Source organism: Onychomys torridus, chromosome 14, assembly GCF_903995425.1.
Source record: "Onychomys torridus chromosome 14, mOncTor1.1, whole genome shotgun sequence".
NCBI classification, from domain to species: Eukaryota; Metazoa; Chordata; class Mammalia; order Rodentia; family Cricetidae; genus Onychomys; species Onychomys torridus.
The window spans coordinates 9724802-9749190 of record NC_050456.1 but is presented as its reverse complement, the minus strand read 5'-3'; the positions used below and the strand labels follow the sequence as shown (position 1 = coordinate 9749190).

Genomic DNA, 24389 nt, shown 5'->3' with positions numbered 1-24389 from the left:
GTTGTAATCCATCATTGTGAAGGAAGTCAGGACAGGAACTCAAACAGGGCAGGAACCTGGAGACAGGAGGTGATCCAGAGGCCATGGAGGGTGCTGTTTGCAGGCTTTCTCCCCAATGGCTTGCTCAGCCTCCTTTATTATAGAACCCAAGGCCAGCAGCCTAGGAGTGGACCCACCCACAATGCACTGGGTTCTTCCCCATTGATGACTGGTTAAGGAAATGCCTTACAGCTGGCTCTTGAGGAGGCATTTCCTCAGTTGAGCTTCCTGCTCTCTGATGACTCTAGTTTATGTTAGTTGAATCAAACTAGCCAGTGCATTCCTTCCTATTCTCTTTTTCCTTCACGCTCGGTGGCCAGTCAGGAACAGGAACTGCTAGGTTCTGTCCACTGCTAATGTTGCTGCCCCACAAGCTCTCACACTTAGACATCTGCACTGCTCTTCCAGGTTAGTCTCCCCATCTTGAGACGTGCCTCTTCCCAACTGACTCTTATCACTTTACAACATCAAAGTGGGATGGGGGATGGAGGGTGACCATGAACAAAGTGAAATGGCAGGTATGAAAATGCGATGGTAAATCCATCTGTTACCATGTTAAGTTAAAAGTTAAAGTAATAAATAAGTAATGATGTGTGGATGTGGCCCAGCTTCTTCAAGGAAAGCTCTTACTTTGTTGTGTCACATAAAGGTTGGTGTGCTCAAGCTCCAGCCAGAGTGTGGGTCTAGAGCCTCTCTCTCCCAAGGAGCAGCTGTCAGCACTAGCTCAAATCACCTCTCAGTTCTGTTTTTATAAGATAGGACCAAAATGGAAGCCCCTTAGAGTTATTGTAAGGATTGATGAAGTTAATGTTTATGAGTAAAGTACTTAACATTTGACAGGAAGTCACACACGATGGCAGTGTTAGTCAAGTGGACATCAGCTCTGTTTGGTGTCAAGGACTTCCCTTGACACCCAGGATAAACCCGTGTGAAAGGACAAAGAGTGGGCAAGTAGGTAAATGAATTATTCCAGATGACGACGGTGCTGTCACATCAGCAAGGCATTAAGTGGCTAGAGAGTCAGAGAGAGAAAAATCATTTAAAAGATCTGTTGAATCTATATTCCCTGAAATATATAGTAACTCCAGTTCCCATATTCAATAATCCCTAAACCACAGGTTCCTCAGACATAGGATTTTCACATCTATGATTTTACTTCATTCCTTTACCATGTTTCAGTACATGTGAGTTTTGTGTCTGTTTACTCGGGAATAACTTGAGGAAAAGAAAAGTTGGGCATTAGCTTTATAAAGGGAAGAAAACAAACCACAGAAGTCCAGAGTTTACAGGAAATCTTTGGGGGAAAAAAATAAGAACAATCATGGAAGAAAATGTAGGATACTGAGCATGGTACAAAAACTGCCAGGAGAGGTGGTATCAGGACACTCGGCAATGCACAGAAATTCAAAGTGGCTTATAAATACCTACAAATTCAAAACAGCACTGGGTGTAGGTGTTAAAGAAGAATTCAAGTTGGAAAGTGCCTTTGGATACTGGGAGCAGAGTAATGTCGTACTTGAGTTCAGATTTAATCGTGCAATATTACTTTCAACTTTTCCTGTCTCTATTCTGTCCTGTGGAGAATGGGATTATGATAACTAGGAAATGACTTGGTAGGATTGAGGAAGTGCCCTAGGGCATGGCTGTTGATTTACCAGTGGGAATTCCCATTCCACTCCTGCTGGTGGTGATGGCTGCTATTACCATATACTTGTTTTCCCTGGTCAGACAAAGGAATTTGCAAAAATTCAATCAAATATTGGGAGAAGAATATAAACAGGGCTCATTGTTATGTATTTGTCAGGTGATGTTTATAACATTACTTTTATTTAAGATAGCTGTAAGAATCTGTTATCCTTTGACAGTTCCTTGCATGTATGCAATATATTTTGATCATATTCACCCCTAACTCTTCTTCCACTCCCCACATCCACTCCCCACATGGCTCTCAACTTCATGTCCTCCTCCTCCTCTTTTTTTAACTAACCCACTAACTAAGTCCCATTAGTGCTGCCCTAGTAAATATGAGACCATCCACCAGCAGCCACACCCCTGAAGAAGACTGATTGCCCTCCCACCAACGGCTCCTTAACTAGGGGTGGGCCTTGTGAGCCCTCATCCATGCTGGGCCTTTCGTGTCCAGAAGACAGTGTTCCTCAGGACTCTGCCTCATCCTCTAGCTCTTGAGTCCATTTTGGCCCTCTCCCTTGATGTCCCCCGAGCATTGAGATGGGGTGATATGCATGTCTTCTCTAAGGCTATGTGCTGATCAACAGTTCTTACCCTCAGCACTTGGCCAGTATCTGCATTAACAGGTACCCACTGGACATGCTGCCTTTGTTGTCCTTGGCTGGCAGAGGATTGCTAACAGCAGTTTCATTAATAGTACTGCTAAAGTCTTTGCATGTCTTAAGTACTCATCTAGTGATGTGTTTGCTCAATATCCCCTTTAGTGCTAATACAGATTTTATGAACATACAAACAATTTGACTTGGGAGATTTTAATATAACTAGAGTGTGTGAGAGTGGTACACTAAAAATCTCCTATGGAACACTTCCCTCTCTGTCTGATCTGTGAGCCCTCCTGCTTCTGCCTTTCACTGAATGTCCTCTGTCACTTTCTTTTTATCCTATTAACTTCTCTGTGCCTACTAACAAACTGAGCCCTCAGATAAGACTCATAGCATGCAATACTGCACAGAAGACTTGCAGTCGTAGATACCCAGTTGGTGTTTGTTAAGAGGTGAATGAAGGCTGGAGAACTGGCTCAGCAGTTAAGAGCACTGACTGCTCTTCCAGAGGACCCGGGTTCAATTCCCAGCACCCACATGGCGGCTCACAACTGTCTGTAACTCCAGCTTCCAGGGTAGCTGACACCTTCACAACAATGCACATAAAATATAAAGTTAAATTTTAAAAAAAAGTGAATGAATGCTTCTATCTATGTGACTTAGCTGATTCTTGGGCCGTGCTCAACAGTGTTTCAGTGACTGGTCTAATATTACTCGATTAAGAATGCTTAAATAGGGAGGCAGAGGCAGGCAGATCTTTGTGAGTTCGAGGCCAGCCTGGGCTACCAAGTGAGTTCCAGGAAAGGCACAAAACTACACATTGAAACCCTATCTCAGAAAAAAATAAAGTAAATAAAATATACCAGAAAAATATTGGTATTAACCTAACTCCAAAATTCATCTGTAGAATAGCTCTTTCTTTTTTTTAAATCCTGGGGATTGACAGCAGTGCTCACATATGTTAAGCAAGATCTCTATCACCAAACTGTATCTCTGGCCCTCATTTTCCCTTTTATTTTAAGGTAGGAGCTCATTAGGTTGCCCAGGCTGGCCTTGAACTTACCCTGGAGTCCCAACAAGATTTGAGATCCTCCTGCCTATGCCTCCCAACTAGCCCAACAGGCCCAGCATTTATCTCTCTCTGAAGAAAGTTCCTTTCCTTCTGGAAAGGCAAAGGCTGAACCCTAGTTTTCATTCCGTTACTGCCTACTTAAGAACTGGAAGGAGATGGCAAGTGCAGGGTTCCACCATGGCAGACTACAGAGAGGTCCTGACACGGCTGCCTCAGGTTGATGCCCTGAAATCGGAGACATAGAGACACTAAAGCACTTGAAGACACTGTGAGTGATGTAAGAAAAAGGACTCATTCAGGCAAGGAAAATGTTGACTGTGTATATCCCAAGTGTCTAACGCTCGGCTCATAAAAGCCTCACTTGTGATACATAACTTCTCAATGAGCAAGTAGCACACAGAGCATAGAGATTGCTACCTCGGCCACTTAGCACATGCTGTTTCAAGCCAGTGTAAGAAATGTGTTCTTTGTACATGGCATGTGATTAGAAATAAGAAAGTTTTCAGATACGTTAGAAAGAGCCTGGCATGAGCTGTGTGGTGGCTTACTAAGTCCCGTGGTCACTTAGGACTCTAACCCAGTTGTGGCTGTTTCCACTTGCTAGTACTCTGAGCTGCAGTCACTGGCCAGGAGGACCCAAGAAGAAAACTTCAAACAAATGGGTTTCCCTGTTGAAGCAGAGAGCAGAGCTGCGGTCTTTCACAGCAGGATGGTAGCTGTGTTTAAAATGACCAGTGCTGTGGTTTGGGATTTTAAATTTGTAAATGCCTTCAGACTCTTTTCAATGCCGGTGGTGAAAAATCATCCCTCTGAGAGCCAGGGTTGGTTTCACTTTTCTCTCTTCTTCTTTTGTGCCTCTCCCAGACAGGAAAGATTGTATCCTGGAACCCCTTTCCCTGCCAGAGAGTCCAGGGGGCTCCACCGCTTTCGAAGGGCCTCCATGTGTGCCTTGTATTTTCTGTGAAGAACATTTTCCTGTGGCTGAGCAAGACAGACTGTTGAAGCACATGATTATTGAACATAAGATTGTCATAGCTGATGTGAAGCTGGTTGCAGATTTCCCAAGGTAAATTTTGGTTTTGTCTATAAAAGTTAAATTCGTTCTTGACTGAAGGATGGTCTGTCCTATACAGAAAGCAATTTCTACCCAGATATGGAAGGTCATGCTCAGGGGGTTTTCCTCAGATTTTTTTTATTTCAATCTTTTATTAATAAGCATATAAATAATGACAAGTTAAAACAGGCTATATATTTTCTACTGAGGAGATCTCATCGTAGTTACTGACTTGGGTAATTACCAAGAACATAAAACCTGAAGAATATGAAAAGGCTCCATTTCATTGGAAAGTAACAAGTCGCCTCAACATTATAATACCAGTACAGATTATCTCTCAGGCCACCACTGTCCCTGCCAGGAATAAATCTCATTCTTGTCACAGGTCTTCTAAGCAGCAGGCTGCATTATTAGCAGTGGAGAAGTCTATGGCAACAGGCCAGCCTAGACTGGAATTGGGGCCTGGGAACCTCTTAGCCTTGTGGCGTGGAGCAGGCCGGTTACTCTGAGTGCTGGTCTCCTGTTGGTCAAGTGGGACAGCATTTACCTGTGTCGTGCTGCATGTCTGATACATGAGAGCCAAACTTGGTCTTTTGATCAGTGGTGAAACTGCAGTCTTACAGCTGTAGCTTCAGTTTTCAGTGGGTCTTTACACTAGTCTGAAAACCTGATTATCATTTATTTATAAGATCCAGTTTTCAAGAAAATTTCATACAAGTTTCCACTTTATCTAGATTTTTAGAAAGACAGTTTATTTAAAGTTGGAATAACCACCATCCCTGTGGGGGTAATCCAGCTGTTCTGGTTTCTGATATCCTTCCCAACACAGAATAGATGCAGCATGCCTTCTGTGTATACATGGATCCTATATCCACCCCGTATGGTTATTTTTTACTAGACTTTGATGTTCCTAGTCATAGAACAGAGCAAGGAAATGTGAATAATGTGTGTCACCAACTGCCAGACTAATTTCTTACATATTTTCAGGACCAACACATTGTACCTCTCCTTCTCTTTGTTATTCTTTATTTTTGAATTAGAGAGAAATGGTCAGGGTAGTTGTTTTTAGAATATTATGGGAGCACTGCTAAACATAATACTTTTTCCGAGATATATTCAAATCTTTTCATTTAAGACACTTAAGCTAGACATCTTCCAACTCTTTTCTTCTCCAAGTAACTGTAACAGGACTATTTAATGGGTGTGTCTTATTTTACTCATCTTTTCTTTGTTATAAAATGATTTCTTTACTGTTATACATATAAACAAAAATTACTCCTTGTGAACTGCAGGACAATGTAGCCATCTATCAGTGGTAACTGAAAGGTGTTACGACTTTCTTTTCTCTTCTGCCCTTAAAATCCGAGGAATGTTTAGATCAAAATGTGTCTTTTCTCTTTTGTGTTTATTTATAATAAAATGATAGTATTTCTAGTTATTAATTTCTTATTATTAGCATTAATCTTATTGTCCATATATGGGTAGAACAATCAAGTTACTCAGCTGGGTCTCAGGGCTTAGGAATCAATAAGTAAATGTTGAGAACAATCACTTATTAAATGTAGCTAAGCAGTAAAGTGCATGCTTGTTAATTAAAGAAAAAGGTACATAACAAATGTAAATACTTTTTAAAATGTATAATAAAGTTGTATTTTAAATGTAGAATTTTAGTTCTTTCTTCCAAATGCCCCCCTATGTTGTGGAATATTATTTTAAGGTATATTACATTTGTTTTTGATGTGGAACATTTATTTGAATGATGTAAAGATGTGTTCTATTCCTTTATGTTGCATTTGTTTAATTCTGTGAAGCTGTGTTACTTTGCCTGTCTAAAATACCTGATTGGTCTAATAAAGAGCTGAATGGCCAATAGCAAGGCAGGAGAAAGGTTAGGAGGGCCTGGCAGGCAGAGAGAATAAATAGAAGGAGAAAATTGAGGAGAGGAAGATCTAGGAACGAGAGAACAAGAAGAGGAGGACTCCAGGGACCAGCCACTCAGGTACACAGCAAGCCACAGAGTAAGAAGTAAGGAAAGGTATACAGGAATAGAAAAGGAAAAGCCCAGAAGCAAAAGGTAGACAAGATAATTTAAGTTAGAAAAGCTGGCTAGAAACAAGCCAAGCTAAGGCTGGGCATTCATAAGAAAAACTAACACACTGTGGTTATTTGGGAGCTGAGTGGTGGGTCCCCCAAAGAGTAAAGAACAAAGAACCAAAGAGAAAATTAAAACAACCAACAACACCCCTAATTAAATAAAATCTTCACTCTCAGGAAGTAAAAATGAGATTAATTTGGAATAACCAAGAACAAATCTGAGTAAACTCTTGTTTCTTTAAAGATCATTTTTAATATATCCAGTCTTCTGTGAATAACCTCATATAATTTAATGGAACTAAAAGTTCTTCTCCAAAACAGTCATTGACTGTGATCAGTTAAGTTAGAATCTTGTCAACACAGTGTGACTTACTCCAACCTTCAGAAAAGAAACCATAGAGAGTTCTGGAGGAGACAGCAGTGAAGAGCTTTGGTTAACATGGATGGGTTCAGTCTTCTCAGAGAAAATCTGATCCTTCTAAGCATGTTATAAAGATTTTAAATAATAGAAATGGGATGAGCTTACTTTACTTACTTACTTTTTTCAATGAGGGTCTTGCTGTGTAGCCTAGGCTGGCCTCAAGCTCACATTCCTCTACCTTGGGCTTTTAAGTGCTAGGGCTACAGAGCCACACCACTACTCCAGCCTGTGTTATAAGAAGTAAGACATATTAAACATATTTGACATTCTTTATTGAAACAAAGTAAGTAAAAAAAAACTTCCTAGGGCAAAGAAAATAAAGCAAATCTGAAAATCTCCCTTCAAAGCCACTTAACAGTTATTTTGAGTGAGCAATTTTCTGGCTTTCTTTGGTAGATAAAATTGTACCAGAAGATAAATGGTAACTCTGTCATTTTCTACATTCCATTCATTCGGTGCTACTTGGATAGCAACCATATTTCAACCCTTCATACCTCTATCAGTGTGTGTACAAACTACAGTGTAGGCCACAGCAGGAGGAGGCTGCTACAAAGATTTTCTTAGATGTGAGAAGGAGCTCCATGGAATACGATTTGAAATTCCTTTAAACAAAGTATCTGTGGATTACTCACCATTTACTTTCATGGCTTAATCAAGTGTTGACATGCTGTCATTTGACTCTCATCTCAGTAGCTGTAACTTAACTTTGGATAAACTAGAAAGGCAGGGAAAATGAAGACAAGAATACTTATATAACTCTGAAAATTATGTTCTAATTGGGACCAGGGCCACAGAAGTGTGTCTTGAAGACCTGCTATCATAAGCTGTTTGTCAATTGAATACAATTTTTCTGAGTACCTGTAATAACAACAAGAAAATATATAAGTGGATACCCCTTAGTTCTGGTTAAAAATTACAAAGATACTACTATGTGTTTATGATATTTCTAAACTCAAATGTAAGTTTAGACTAAAATATATGTAGCAATTAAAGTTGTATTTTCTTAATTTGCTACAGTATGATATGAAGCATGCCTTTAAGTTGTATGGTGATTTGTGGCTGTCTCTTGAAAAGTCAGTTATCTCAGGCACCTGGTCCTGCCATAGGTGGATTTGTATATTCATGAGCACAAATATCCGTATATTTCAGTTTAGGTAAAAAACAATTTTTGCCTTATTCTAAGCAGAACATTCCCCAGCCTCTTCCCTGTGAGGGTTTGTGTCTGCCTTTGTGTCTATGTGTTAGGTACTTGTTTGTGTTCAAGTTTGTCTCTACCACTGGTCTCCACCTCATTTTTTGAGACAGGGTCTCTCAGTGAACATGGAGCTCATTGATTCAGCTAGGCTGGCTGGTCAGTAAGCTCCAGGTATCTGTCTATGTCCATGCACCCACCACCACCTCTAGCACCGAGGTGTACAGATTCAAGTGCACAGCTCTTACATGAGTGGTAGTTATGTAAGCTCAGATCTATGTGACAAATATTTTACTGACTGCTCCAACCCAGCTCTGAGCTTCTTTCTTTTCTTTTCCCTCTCTCCCACCCTCTCCTTTCCAGGACAGGATAATTAACTAACAGAGAGAACAGGAGTGGCTGTGTAGAATAATACCAAGGAATGTAAAGTGCTGAAACTGGCCAAGAAAATAATGCTTTATTTTTTTGTGGACACATTCCTCTTACTGTCTACTTTGGGAGCTATGCTGTCCCTGCTGCATCTGAGGCATGTGAAGGCCAGTGAGTTAGCTACATGTGTAGTCTTTGTGATTCAAGCTGAGCTATAGCTTCACATTGTCATTTTCTGATCTGTAGATAAAGTCAGAATTAATCTGCAAGGAATGCCTTTCCTCCTTCGCTTCAAGATTACCAGGGTAGTTAGATATGACGAGCAAGAACTAAATCAGTGGTTCTAGCTTACTGTTATTCATTGGCTGCTTGTCCTTGTGTGTCCTAGTCTTCCTATTGTTGTCCATTTTTATTTATTTGGCAGCTCATATCATGGTTCTCTCTTTTTCTCAGATCTCTCTTAACAGGCTCTTTTCTAATCCATTAATCCCCTGTCTCCAGAACACCATGATGGAGACAGATATGCTCAAAGAAGAGTAAAAGGAACCCAGGTACAGGGAGTCGATGGCTAGACTCGCCCACATTCCTGCAGCATTGACTCTGGCAGACCACTGCTAGATGCTGTATCAAGCCATTTTAAATGTCCAAATCCCTACCCTTTCTATGTTCATCCAGTGTTTCAGTAAGTTCCATCTTTCTTTTTATGAAGCTTTGGTTCTTTGGTGTAACTTGCTTTCTGTAATTCCAGTAAGCTGTCAACTACAGGGTTGACCTTCCCATTTCCTTTCTCCTCATGAAGAAGACCACATTCTCCTGTTGGTGCCCTTTGGTCTATGAGGTAGCATTATAATTCATCTTCTTATAATAAATGCATTGAAGGAGGAGCAGCGTGGTTGAACCATGTCATTTTACTTTGTATTTCAGTTTATGTACAGGGCTGGGTTCTGATTTGCTCTTAGCTTAGCCAATATGCTGCTTCCAGCTCTGCTCATTAAATATAAAGTGGTAGCTCAGCTGTTTTTCCAGAGGCCACGTTCCACTTGTTTTAGCACAGTGTGGGCATTGAGGCGTTCTGTCTAATTGTGCAGATGTTGACTGTGCTGTTTTCTCACTTTGCTAAAGATGACCACTCAGTCTTCTCTTCATCATCTCAGTGTCACAAGCCTATTCAATTCTCGCATTTTTTAAGATTTATTTATTTTTAATTTTTATGTATGGATGTTTTACCTATGTGTGTGTCTGTGTACCCAAAGCATGTCTGGTGCCTACAGGAGAGAGCATCAGATCCCATGACTGGAGTTACAGGTATGTGTGAGCCACCATGTCTGTCCTGGGACTCAAACCAGGATCCTAAAACAGTGTTCTAAACTGCTCTAACCTCCTAATTCTTACATTTTAAATACGTATAAATTATAAAGTTATTTTAGAAAACTTCATTATGACAATAAAATTATTCACTTGCCTGTAATCCAAGAATTTAGAAGGTAAAGACCCAAGGATCAGGCATTCAAGTCTAGCCTAAATAACATAGTGTGTTCAAGGCTATCCTGGGCTATATGAGAGCCTGTCTCAAACAAACAAACAAAAGAAACTCTTTTTAACTGTCTTACATTGCTGTTTACTGAATTTCAAAGTTGTAAGGTTTAACCATTCCCTTGCCTTTGTAGGGTGGCTTAATTTATTAAATATATATCTCACATCTGCAACACCTCAGTGCCTTTCTCTTCACATATTCTCGAGCAGTTTCAGTCAACATCTGCTTTTTAGTGTGGGGGTAATTAGACATTCTTGTATGATCCTGTCATTTAAAGAGCTGTATATTGAGTCTCATCATCCTTTTGAATATCATTCCTTAGGTACATTTTATATTGGAGGAAAAGGTTCACTGAACAGCCAGTCACAGATTTTTGCAGTGTGATAAGAATCAATTCCACAGCTCCATTTGGTAAGTGCATGTCTTGACTATCCACCTAAATCAAAAATTCACACAAATAATCTCACTCTCTTAAATTACACTTGCTCTCACTTATATGATAGCTGAAATTAAACTGATGTTTTTATTTTACTTTCCTTAAATAAATCTACATCAGAACTCTATACCAGATACTAATGGACATGTACACACCACACACACACACACACACACCCCACACACACCACACACACACACCACACCACCACCACCCACCCACACACACACACACACACACACACACACACACCACACCACCACCACCCACACACATACACACACACACACACCACACACACACACCACACACACACACACACACACACACACACACACACACATACACCACACACACACACACACAGTGTAAGCTACAAGGTGACGCTGGCCTCTACCCCTCTTTGCCTTATTTCTTGAGGCGGTCTTTCCCTGAGCCTGTAGCCCATCAGTCATCAGTTGGCATAAGTAGCTGGCCCAACCCCAGGGGTCCAGCACCCTGGGCTTTTATGTGAGTCGTGAGGCCCCAGACCAGGTCCTCATGCTGGCACAGCTTTTCACGGACTGAGCCATTTCTACTGCTATAAAGAAGTCACTACTCCCGAAAAAAATTCTGTTTCCCACTTACCGTCCTCATCTCTCAACAGAAGAACAAGACAACTATTTTTTGCTGTGTGATGTGTTACCAGAAGATAGAATCCTCAGAGAAGAGCTTCAAAAACAGAGACTGGTAAGAATTTTAAAGTATGAATAGTGTGTTAGAAGTACATACAAAAATCATTCTCGTTATTTTCTTTTTTCACTTTTATTTAAGGAAATTTTCAAAGATACACAAAAACGCCTATAATCCCAGCACTCGGGAGGCAGAGGCAGGTGGATCTCTGTGAGTTCGAGGCCAGCCTGGTCTACAGAGCTAGTCCAGGACAGGCTCCAAAGCTACAGAGAAACCCTGTCTCGAAAAACCAAAAAAAAAAAAAAGAGTCTGTATAACCTTCATGTAATTCTAAATGTTTAACACACACTGAGGTTCAACAGTCAGGGAGAAGTGCCCTCAGCTAATCCAAATCAGATTGATTAACCTTTTCTTTTTCTTCTCCTTTTCACTGGAATGTGCTATGTAGTAGCATTTCCTTTATTCTCTGTAGGAATTAAGTACATGACTCAATAAACATAATAGTCTCTCTTATTTTGTTTTATCTATAAGCAAGCAAATCTGAAAACCTTAGCATCTTTATTCCTTATAAAAGATAACAGCACATAAAAAGCATAAAACTTTCATTTTGTTAAGTTAGTCATGTATTGTAAGATGTTAATTTTATTTAAAAACACTGTTTCCTTTTTGTGACTTGATCTTGACTGTTATTTGCAATTGGCTTTTCCTTTAGCAACTTCTTGTAAGTCTTTCTTTTATCTTTAGATCTAATTAAATATATTATGAGGAGATTGTGAATTTAATTATCTATACTACATTCTTGAGAAACCTAGAATGAAAATACATCCTGTAATACCTAGTTAGAGCATTGGAGAAAAAAACCTGAAACATATTTGATTTGTAAACATCCCTAATAATTATTTTTACTAGTAGTAAAAGAGAGGTGATATTGTTGGATTTGGGTATGCATATATGAAAAATGCCTCTCCTGTACCGTAAACCCAGTGAAGAAATAGGACTTCCTAAGTCTCCTTAATCTCCCACAACAGTGTTTGTACATTGCCAGGCAGGGTAACTTACTGTCTTGTTGAATGAATTTCATAATTATTAGTATCTGGAAATTTTCTCGCGTTTTGCTTACTGTGGCCTTGGTCAAGAATGATCAAGCTTTACATTTCTTTATATAAATTCAAACCCTGCCACTTAAGCCATTGCTGTCCCTCCGTGGGAAGAACCTTTACTGTGTGTCTACAGATAGACTCAGGCCCCGAAAGAGACCCACACAGTATAGATGGACTCTTACATTACTGTACAGTCTGAGAGAGTGATGGGTTTGGGGAAAGTAAGCGTCACAGCAGCTTAAAAGGACCAAATGCAAAGGAAAACGTGAACTACTGTCATGTGTAGAATCCCTGCTCTACACAATAGTCATGCAAAGAATCCAAAGGGATAGCTCATATCGTGAGAGTGAGATAAGAAGCCACATGTATGTTCATAGTAACAGATAATATAGAATGGCTTACAGAGTTTTGAAGATTAAGTGAAGCAATTCAGACAGTACTCTTAGAATAATAGTCAGCATGTGGAAGCACTTGGAAAGCACTAGCCGTAACAAGACTAACAATGTAGCGTCTTAAGCATTAGGATGTAGGAAGATGGCAAGTTGTAAAGACATGAAGAAATGTGTTCAAGGTGTGTCTGAGAAGCAGAATGACTGGGTTTTTCTGAACTGGGAGCAGCATGAGGCAAACTGATAAAGGTAAATGGTGCCAAACTGTAGAGACTTTGGTGCCAGGAACATTGGCTGCATGATGGTAAAGATCCATTTATGTGTACTTAGAAGATAGTGAAGGTAGTAAAGGTGTTTTAAAGCTGTCCAATTCTAGGAAAGAGCAAACCAACTTGGAGATACAGAAAGATGCTAAAATTCCTGAGCGCCAGCTAGTGCCAAGCCTTTCGGTAGGTCTGCCAGCACTGTGAGGTCATCCTGGCGGTGAGGAAAGATGAAGTTGCTCAGATTCACAGAATGGATGAAAAATGGAGCTCTTGCTTTCCACGTGCCTTTCCGACGTAGTCCTTTGCTCAGCATCCCACACACCGTGTACTGTTTATTCTGGGCTTTTGGAATCACTGTCTGGGATGTTCCTGGTGTGATAGTACTGCATAAGGAGAAGGTTCAGTCTTGAATTGGAGATTGAAAATGCAGAGGTTTACAATGTCCATCCAAAGGAAATCATGTTCAGAGCATCAGTACAAAGTAAGAGAGACTGGCCAAGAAGCAGGAAGAGAGGTTGAATTTGCAATCACCCCATTTTCTACTTCATTGTGTGGAAGCTCCAAGTTAGTGTGACTGGTCCTTCTTAGAGAGGTGGCAGTGGTCACAAGATATCTCTTATATATAAAATGATGTTTTAATCATCAGCACACATTTCTGGGGGGAAAAAAGTCCAAAGAAGTCATATGAGACGATATTCAGCAAAATATAATACACTACTTTTTCTGAAAAATTAATAGATTTTAAAAATAATACTAAATAATTGCCCAAACAATAAAATAAAGGCACGTTTTCATCATATACTGCACTTCTTAATAGCATTTATGCCCTTGGTACATAAGAACATCCTGGGCCGATGATGGCCATCACCTTTAATCCCACTGCTTGGGAAACAGAGGCAGGAGGATCTCTGTGAGTTCAAGGACATCCCGGTCTACAGAGTGATTTCCAGGACAGCCAAAGCTACACAGAGAACCCTGTCTTGGGGGTGGGAGGAGACCCCTGAGAGACTGATACCCTCAGGGTCAGCCCTCACTCTGCCACAGCTTCCTTGCTTTCCCCTTATATTGCTATCAGTTCTGTGTTACTAAGTCCCCTTCATTAGTCAGAGCTTCACTGTAGTTTCCAGAAAATGTACTGTAAGCCCACCAATGTGCTTTGCTGTATGGCACATGGAGTTTGGTCCATGTGAGTAAATTCAGCTTAGTGTCAGCTCAGGTCCATGAGAAGAAGGCCCAGAATCACCAGTGTTGAGTTGGTGCCGCTGAGCCGCATTAGTGACTGCCTGCATGCACACTGTTCCTTAGTGTTTATTCTCCCCTGAAACTCCAAGGAAAGCATTGAGTTTTCATGCCATCTTGTCGTTTGCCCTTAGTTCAAAATGACTCTGTTCATGTTTGTATGTTTGCTTATTGTGTGTTTGGGTTTTTTAATTGTTGTTTATTTTGCTTTTAAGATGGGGTCTTACTATGTACTGTAGCCCGATATCAAATGTAAACCCTTATTAGCCACCTGAGTGGTAACCACCATTCAATGTTACCTTCTGGTCTCTTTCAAGCAAAGAACTAATCTTGTATTGAAATGTCCTTCCACAGTCCTCTCTCCGCTTGATGAAAATATGAGTACTTTGGGATTTATAGACTCTTAGTGAGGTAAAGTCTCAACAGCAGTAGATTTAAGGTTGGGACAATTGATCCTTGTATACTTTATTCGAAAATCTCCCCACCCCGATTTCTTGCCATTTGTGAAATTTGCAAACTCCCAGATGTCTGTGTGCAAGAGTTTGATTCCTATTTGACACTTTTTTTGAAATTGTTTTTAGCTGTATGCTGAAGGAACTACCAAGTTGGAAAAGGTTCCAGAGGATCTGAATTAGCCTACATACCTCCCTTAGCTTCCTGGTAAAAGGCTTTTCCCTTCTTCTTCTTCTTCTTTCATTATTCTGTCTCTCATCTGTCCAAGTTGATGTCTTCTGATAATTGTTTTACCTCTTTCATTTGGAATAGTTCTCAACCCTTCGTTCAGTGTATGCACCTCCATGATGACCTCCACTATGCTGAAGGCCTGACTGTGGTGCTGATGGACAGTAGGCAGAGTAAATAGCCACCAATTCATCCTGCTCTTCTGAACCCAGCTCTGAATTTCCCTGTATCAGATGTTTCTATGTTGATTTATCATCAGCATCTTAATTTGATATGCTTAAAAATAGAATTTTCCTTTCCCTGAACCAAAGCTTCCTGTTTACTTGCTCCTCTTTTCTTTCAACCACCATTCTTCTGGTCCTCAGCTTGGAGATTTCTAGAATTGTTCTAACTCATTTGTTTCTTCACCACCATACTGACCTGTCAAGTCCTGTGAGTTGCAGGTAAACCCCATATCCTTCCTTACAATCCTTGTACTTTTTCTTTGCCTTTTCTGTAGACCAACTTCCACACCAGCCAGGATTGCTTCCAGACATACTAGTAAAATTAAACATGTCACTCCACTTTCTTCTTCAATCTCTATGGTATTCTTTATCAATTATGTATTCTGGAACTTTGGGGCTCAGACTGAATTTCCAGTGCCCTTTTTCCTCTTTCTTTCAGCTACTGTATCTAGATCATTTAACCAACACAGAGTTATCTTCTGTCAAGCCACATTCTATCTACCAGCATAGCAAAGTATGAAAACAGAAGCAGCAGTCCCGCCACGTGGGGCTTTTGCTCAAGTGAAATTGTACATGTTTGTCTCACTCTTACTAAGTATATTGGTTCCTTTCAGGACTCTTACTTCATCAACCAGGAACAGCAGCCCACCTCACTTGGATGTATCTTGGATGGCATTATTTGAATGCATACTTTCCGAATATTTTCCCTGGTGCCACCTGTCAAAATTGATTACCTCTTCTAACCTCTAATAGAACACACTCACTTTTTTTGGTTTTTCAAGATAGGGTTTCTCTGTGTAGCTTTGCGCCCTTTCCTGGAACTCACTCTGTAGCCCGGGCTGGCCTCGAACTCACAGAGCTCTGCCTGGCTCTCTGCCCCCTGAGTGCTGGGATTAAAGGCGTTCGCTGCCGCCGCCCCTGCCACTGCCACCACCACCACCACCACCACCACCCCATCCCATCCCCCCGCCCCGGCCACACTCACTATTTTTTTTTTTTTTCCGGCTTTTCAATTACAGTTAGTTGCTTAAAAATCTGTGCCTTCTTGTGGCTGGGTGTGGTGTCACACGCCTTTAATTCCAACATTTGGCAGGCAGAGGCAGGCAGATCTCTGAGTTCAAGGCCAGCCTGTCTTGAGCAACCAGTGTCTCTGTCTCTGTCTCTGTCTCTCTGTACCCCCTCCCTGTGTGTGTGTGTGTGTGTGTGTGTGTGTGTGTGTGTATGTGTGTGCAAGCACTAACACATGTACCTTCCTTGATAGGTCAGGTGCTTCTGAAGGGTTAGGACTGTCGGTCACTTCTCCATGTTCTCTAAGCCTAAAGGTGTTAGCTTGTTAGTTCTGTATAAAGCCATATGGTCAAATGTACCTGAATTTAAAGAAAATAGCAAAGAGCCAAGGCAGACATAATCAGTGAAATATATTTTTTTCACTTAAAGGTAAAAAACAAATCTCCTTTCCCTTTGCGTCCAGGAGAAAATATGTGGGATTCATGAGCACTCAGTAGGAGGACATAGCTCACTCCACTGGGAGGAGGGGGTGCCCACGAAATGTAGAGAAAGAGTCTTCGTATACCTTTGATTGTGAGCCTTGTCTTAATGACTGAGCCATCTCCTTAGCCCAGAGAAGCCGGGCTTGTGACAACGTTCATGACAACTATAAATAATTCATGAAAATTTTAACCTGCATAGAAATTTGATCCTCTGGAGAGAAAGTGTGCTTTGTTTTTCGTCCTATTTCATGTCTCACCTCACTCCACAATAAAGCAACAAAATGAAATTACATGTCTCCCACCAAGCAGACTTTTCCTCCCCATGCCACTTTTCCATATAGATTTTACAGAAGATAATGTTATTGTATGTCAGTCTCCTCAAATTAAAATATAAATACACTTCTATAGCTTTCTCATACAATGCCTGGCTTTGTAGAACATTGTAAGTTCTAGAACTTCATCTAAAATAAATCTTCCCTAAATAAGCACAGAATGACATTTCCTGGTGAATAGAACCAGCAGAGATCGAGGTAGCATGAATGGCCTTTGAATGATTTTAACCTTGGCATTAATTATGAGTTCAGAGCCTGAAAATATTTATCTGCATCCCAAAGTTTACCATTTTGAACTTTCCAAGTCATTTTCACATGTACATTCTTTATGTGGACTTAGGAAGGCAGTGTTATTGTTGCTTTGGATGGACAGACAAGGTCAGAGGTTAGGAGATGTGTGCAGTCGTGGCTCTTAGTGAACCTATAGGAAAGGAAGCAACTTGAACTGTTTCTAACCCCAAGCATCCTCATCAAATCTGGTCTCCCTTCCTAAGCAAATGGTTCGTTTTTAAATTGGGTTTGTTAGAAAAGAACATAAATACATATGCAAGGAAATAAAAAATGTGTTGTCATTGGAAATTTTTAAAAGAAAATCTGACTTATTATCTTCGATCAGCAGTATGTAGGAATTTTATTCCCTTGGAACTAAGCTTCTTCTATTTTCTTTCAAAATGTGAAGACTATGTTTTCAGAGTTTCTCTATCCATTAGAAAAACATGGAGCTGTGGCTGAACCGGTGCTGACTCAGCCAGTCCCCTCTCAGGCAGCTCACACTATCCTGAGACACGCCATGCTGGTAACTCTCTTTCATCTGTGGTCAGAAAGATGGACATTTTACAGTGAATCAATGCTGCCTATTCAGTTTCTAAATTCTCTCTATTTTTACCTAAGCTAGATTATTTTGTATGTTTATTAAAGGCAGGGTACTGGCTTTTTTAACTTTCTCATATCTTTAACTCTTCGATTTTTCATATTATCCTACACATCTATCTTTTAATGGTGATTATCTGTTTTCTGTGAATGGTTAATCCTTTTTTTATATTTCAGTTCTTAGCTAGGCTGGCAGGGGTGAGATATCTTGCTGTAGACTACATCATGCTCACAGGTTCCCTTCGCGCACCTGTCCTGTACTGATTATAGGCGCACACCACTCTGGATCTGTCCATTTTTAAAGACACTCTGTCTGCTGTGCCTTCCTCCCTCTTCAAAGCTCTGCCTGATGAGACTCGCCGTCCCGTGTGGCAAGCAGATGGTTATTGACACTCGCTGTAGCTTCAGAAGGGTGGGAGGTACTGATGTCTGCTAAGAAGGTGAAATATTAGTCAGATGCAATCTCGTGGATTTGGGGGAGTGAAACATCATCCAGTAAGTTTCCCTCTGAGGAGTGTGGGCATATCTCAGAGTTACAGTGCTTGTCTAGCATGTGTGAAAACTTGGGCTTAATCCCCAGCCCTGCAAAATGTGAGGGGGGGGGGGGACTCTCTCTGCCTTTTCTGTTGACTTGTTTTGCTCACTGACATGGACGGTCGTTTTGTTTTTTTTTTTTTATTGAGATGCTTTGATTTTGTAACAAAGGTGACTTTCCACTTCTGTCACAAAATGATGAGGTTTTATTATTTTTACAAAAGCTTATGATGCCATTAATAATCTTTGATAGTCATTCCCGTCTCTGCTGTGCTCTACATATATTAAATACCTTTTGTGAGAAATGCTACTCATGTCAAAAATTCTTTTTTTCTTCTTTCTTTTTTTTGGGGGGGGGGTTGTTTTGTTTTGTTTTGGTTTTGGTTTTGGGGGTTTTTTTTTGTTTTTTTGGTTTTTCAAGACAGAATTTTTCTGTGTAGCTTTGGAGTCTGTCCTGGAACTCACTCTGTAGACCATGCTGGCCTTGAACTCACAAAGATCCACCTGCCTCTGCCTCCCAAGTGCTGGAATTAAAGGCGTGCACCACCACTGCCTCTCTTCAGGTTTTCCTTATCCTAACAGAATTGAAGCACTGCCCACCCTGACTGATTGATTGATCAGGCACTGCCCACCCTGACTGATTGATTGATTAGGCACTGCCCTCCATGACTGATTGATTGATCAGGCACTGTCCTCCATGACTGATTGATTGATCAGGCACTGCCCTCCATGACTGATTGATCAGGCACTGCCCTCCATGACTGACTGATTGATCAGGCACTGTCCTCCATGACTGACTGATTGATCAGGCACTGTCCTCCATGGCTGGTTGATCAGGCACTGTCCTGCATGACTGATTGATTGATCAGGCACTATCCTCCATGACTGATTGATTGATCAGGCACTGCCCTCCATGACTGATTGATCAGGCACTGCCCTCCATGACTGACTGATTGATCAGGCACTGTCCTCCATGACTGATTGATCAGGCACTGTCCTCCATGACTGGATTGGTTGATCAGGCACTGTCCTCCATGACTGGATTGGTTGATCAGGCACTGTCCTCCATGACTGATTGATCAGGCACTGTCCTCCATGACTGGATTGGTTGATCAGGCACTGTCCTGCATGACTGATTGGTAGCCATGACTTTAGTACCACTCTGGGTGAGGTAGATGCTTTTTTTCCTTTCAGAGAGTTGAAACATACAGAAAGATACACAAACACTTGTATTGTTCTGCTAGATGAATAAGGTAATAAAGTATAGCTCGAGGAGCCCTTTTCTCTGCTGTGGGCATTAGAGATGCATTTGGGGTTTTTTTTGGTCCAAGTGTAGATTCAGGTAAATGAACATAGAGCTAAGTCTGGAAGGGCAATAGAAAAGGCACCACTTCCTTCAGTTTATTTGAGGAGGTAGGCAGAACTTTTATATGAGGAGGTAGGCAGAATTCTTTGGTAGTCTCCCGTCTGGTGGTGGAATGGAGACAATGGCAGCTGGTTGAGAATAACCCTGGCCAGTCCAAGGACTCCAGAGGAGGAGAGTCAAGGCTCTTTTCAGTTTCTTCTCCAGGCCCACACCCAGCTTGAGTGGTGTCTTCTCAAAGCTGATGTGAATGGTGCAGCATCGTCTCTTCAGGAATGTGAGCTGAGACACACCATGACTCTAGTCCTGCCAAACTACCTGTATTAAAGAGACAACTAACCCCACCAACTTGTCAAAAATAGATTCTAGAACTATTATTATTGGTTGATTCTTTTATTTGCTTTTTAACCATCTTATCAATAAATTTCTAATTTAATTGCCTCTATTGCACTTTGCCAGAAGTTTGTCTTTGCAGCACTCTGCAAAGGTACTTTTGTGATACCATCCAATCCAAGCTAGGCATCTTACTGAAAATGTGACCCATGTTTGAAATTGTGAGTGTGGTATATAAAGTACAATTCTGAAGGCCAGTAGTTGGTATTGAGAGGGACTTAGAAATTATTGTGTTTAGTATACTCCTTTGGTAAGTAGCTATCCTTCTTCCTCCTTGCTCTTGTTAGGAGTATGTAACAAAGCAAAAACATTTCAGGGAACAAAAAGGATAAGAGTCCTGTCCAGCATGATCAGATTCTGGTTCAGTCCCCAGTGTTGCATGGGGAGTAGGAGAGATTAGGGCCCCAACGTTTCCTTCTAGACCTCCAGTGACCTGAAAACCTCCTTCTGGGTGCTACGATGTAGTTTACACCAACCTCAACAGTAACAGCCTGGGCACCAGCCCTGTAACAAGTGAGCCTTTGGCAGAAACTATAATCTAATCCTCAGTGTCACATAACCATCTCTAGGGTCATCGCCAAGACCCCCCAAAACAAAGTACAGTTTAGTAAGAGAAAAGCATAGAGTGTATGAAAGATAAGCTTCACTTGACAGGAAAGCCTTCATACGAAGTGCAGATCCAAAGAAGAAGCTAGTCAGAGTTCTCTAGAGAAACAGAACCAATGGAATGACTGTACATTGAAGGGGCTTTGTTAGACTTGGCTTACAAGTGTGTCAGAGTTGTCAAACAGTGGTTGGCTGGCACGCCAGAGTCTGGGGTACAGCAGCTTAGCCAGTGTGTTCCATAGTGTTCTTTTAATAGATCATTATATATCTGCAATAACTTCCCACACCAGCTTACCCAGGTTAGGTCAGACTCGTCAGTTAGGGACAGCCCTCCCCTTCTGATACCAGCTACAATTCAGAGGTACCCAGTCTTTCAGAGTCAATGATTTGCTTTAGCAATTCCCAGAGCTCAGAAAAACACTTGTAGCTGGAGTTTTCCTGTGTCCACCTGGCTCCTGGGCTGCTAAGACTCAAATAAATACAAAGACTTATATTAATTATAAACTGTATGGCCGTGGCAAGCTTCTTGTTATCTAGTTCTTATATCCTAAATTAACCCATTTCTATAAATCTATACCTTGCCACGTGGCTTGTGGCTTACCGGTGTCTTTACATCTTCTTTTCATTGCGGCAGCCATTGGCAGCGTCTCCTGACTCCACCTTCCACTTGCCAGAATTCTCCTCTCTGCTTATCCCACCTAGACTATACTTCCTGCCTGGCTACTGGCCAATCAGCATTTTATTTATCAATCAGTCCGAGCAACACATTTCACAGCAAACAGAAGGACATCCCCAGCAAACACTGTTTTAGGATTCTTGTCATTACAGCAGTAGAATAAAAAGCAGAACAGGCCAAGCAGACTCCAAGGGCAAGGCTAGGAGAGTCCCTGTTCAGAGCTCTCACTATCCCTTGAGAGGTAGTACCCTCCTCCCAGCACATCTGTGTGTGTCAATACTGGCTGTCTCTGACCAGGAAATCTTCCTCCAGGATTGGTTTCCAAGCTTTTACTGAGACATCTTCAATGGTTGATTAAATAACCACACCCAGGGATCATGTGGCTCAGAGCCTAACCTACTAAAATCACCTGGCTGGTGTTTTGCTTAGCTGACCATCATCCTGAGTTATCTGTATAGCATAAGTAATCAACTATAATAAGGGGGTCCACCTAGTAACAGAGTAACACAGTCTGGGAAAATTCAAAGTGTTTATAAATTACCTCCCAAGAACAGAGACAATGACCAATCAAATTCTCCACTGTACAAACCCCCTACCTGGTCTGTTTTCCTTTTCTAAGAAAGCTGAGAACCAAATGTGGCTCACCTATGAGGGAGGTGGTACGTTCTTTTCATTTTTATTTTCAGTGGATATGCCCATTTATCTACTTTTTCATCTGTTTTTCTCACAACTGTGCTTCCTTGTCTTACATCAGCTGCCCAACACTTATTAGAATAGCTGTAGGCATTAAAGGACCAAACAGCTCAGAGACGATCCATGGCTCTGGGAATGGCAAGCTAGAGGAACAGGAAGTTCTGTTGCTGACCTGTAGGCCCTGAGACCACTGCCATAATTGTGCTGGAAAGATGGTCTCTACTAGAGAATTGCCTAGGGTTCCCTGACCAAGACATCCTAGCAGACTCTTCTGGACTGTCCTTGTTTTGAGTTTGTTTTGTTAATATAGCTATTTCTTTTAGATTCATCATTTTAAACATTAGGGTTGTTGGTTTTTGTTTTTTGTTTTTCTGCTAAAATGTTTTCCAAATGCTTCTCTCCTACACTTACTGTTTTTATTCCTAACCTTTTCAGCCAAGTTCCCATTTTCCTTTTCTACCTCTCTGTCACTCCCCTGTGACACTGCACCTGCAGCTTTGTTGGGCTTTCCTATGCGTCCTGCTTATGAATAAGATGAAAGACTCTGCACTGACCCTTTGGCTGCTCTGTCCCTGTGAGACAAACGTACAGCTTGTTACTGTGACTCATTGCCTGATGCATAAGCTGACCTTGTATTCTTACCACTATGGTTCCCATGCAAGCCAATTTTATAATGAAAACTCCATCTCATTATACTAACTGCTTTGAGAAACTCAAACATTTAACATCTGTGACATTCACTCCATCTCTCTTCTCTGAAATCCCACAAATAAAACCTAATTTATAGCCCAGCACGAAATTTCTTAGAAAAATAGAACCACAAAGCTAATGAGCTTTGATTTGCACATCTTTATCTTTTTGTTCATAAATGACTCTAAACATATGCTAGCTGCTAAGATGTACAAAGAGAAATGTGAAGAATGAGAAGAAAAGAAATGGGGGGAGGGATGTACTTTCTTGATAGCCCAAGTAGCCCAGGCTGTTTCTGGGCAGCTCAGGCTGACCAGTGTGCCGGGTCAGCACCAGGCTGCATGTAAGTTATGGAAGAAGCAAAGAGGTTAAAGCTTAGTTTGGGTTTGCGTTGTTTGGTTTCAGTCCTTGTGGGCTTAGGGTGGGGTTGGTTTGACTTGATTGTTTTGCATTCAGAGTAAACAGCAATAAGAGTGCAGATGTTAGGGCACAGAGACCACAGGTCTCTTCTACCTTGACTCTTTCTCACTAAAGGATCTGAGCAAGCTGAGGCCAACTCCACTCAACAGACATTCGTACTCTATGTAGATGCACACTGGGTCTGCATGGCTGAATGAGAACAGTTCAGCCCTTCATGAGCTTGTCTGATAAAAAAAAAAAAAAAAAAAACATTTCGAGATATCTACAGTATCGAGGCTTTCCTGGCCGCCATCTATTTACTCTAATGTTATTGACTTCAGAAATTTTCACTTTTCCATATAACAGAACCGAGTCACTGTTGAATTAGTTTGTGGTTTCAGATTTGAGGCAGGTTATCTACAACCTAGGGTGGTCTAGATTTAGTGAAGAATATTCAAATAAATTATTGGGACAATTGAAGACATCTACCTGTTACATAGCTGCTACTTAGTTTCTGTATTTTCTTAGGAGTAATAATGATAGTGTCATGGTTGTGATTAGGAGGATGACCTTACTTTTAACAGAAAGCACTTTGAATCATATACAAGGTAAGTGCCGTGATATCTGCTAGTTATTTCTAAATAATTCAGCTAAGAAAATAAGAAATGCATAAGGATGTAATTTGTGTGTGGAATTGGGGGAGGACAGGTGGCAAGTGGTCACAGCTGACAGACATTAGGGATAGGCATTTCACTGTACTGTTCTTCTCAGTTCTCTGTTGAAAAGAGCAATTTTGTTATAAAAACTGGGAGATGAGGTAAAATAGTAACTAAGTTAAGGGAAAGCTGCTTCTAGTAAATAGATTCCCACCTACTAGCTCATACAGCGTGGCATATCTCCATGTCTTCTTAATTTACTAAATTGATGACAATAGATAAAACTGTTATAGACAAAACAGCATTGTGATTTAAATATTCATATGTTTTATTTTACATATTAGCTACTATTTGACCAAAAGAATTAGCACTCCCAAGAGTAAAGCCTTGTAGAGAAGATGCAGACAAACCTTGATACAAGGCTTTTTATCTAGTGCTGGGATCGAACCCAGGGCTTTATAGATACTAGGAAAGCACTCTGTCACTAACCTACAGTCCCAACTCACTTTAATAACTTAAAAAAGTAAAACAAATTTGAAAAAAAAATGAAAAATAAGTAACTTTGCTGTGAAAGTACATTTGTCTTGCTTAATGATTAGAATTGATAGCTACCA

At 40.9% G+C, this 24389-nt stretch overlaps 1 protein-coding gene across 1 annotated transcript in view; it reads left to right on the top strand.

Annotated features, from left to right (window-relative positions):
• Znf277 (zinc finger protein 277) overlaps positions 1-24389 on the top strand; it is a 126074-nt gene that overhangs the window by 71253 nt on the left and 30432 nt on the right. Inside the window, exons 2-4 of the mRNA XM_036206409.1 lie at positions 4267-4468; positions 10389-10477; positions 11149-11231. Coding sequence (XP_036062302.1) covers positions 4267-4468; positions 10389-10477; positions 11149-11231 — 374 coding nt within the window. The remainder of the gene's footprint in view (positions 1-4266; positions 4469-10388; positions 10478-11148; positions 11232-24389) is intronic.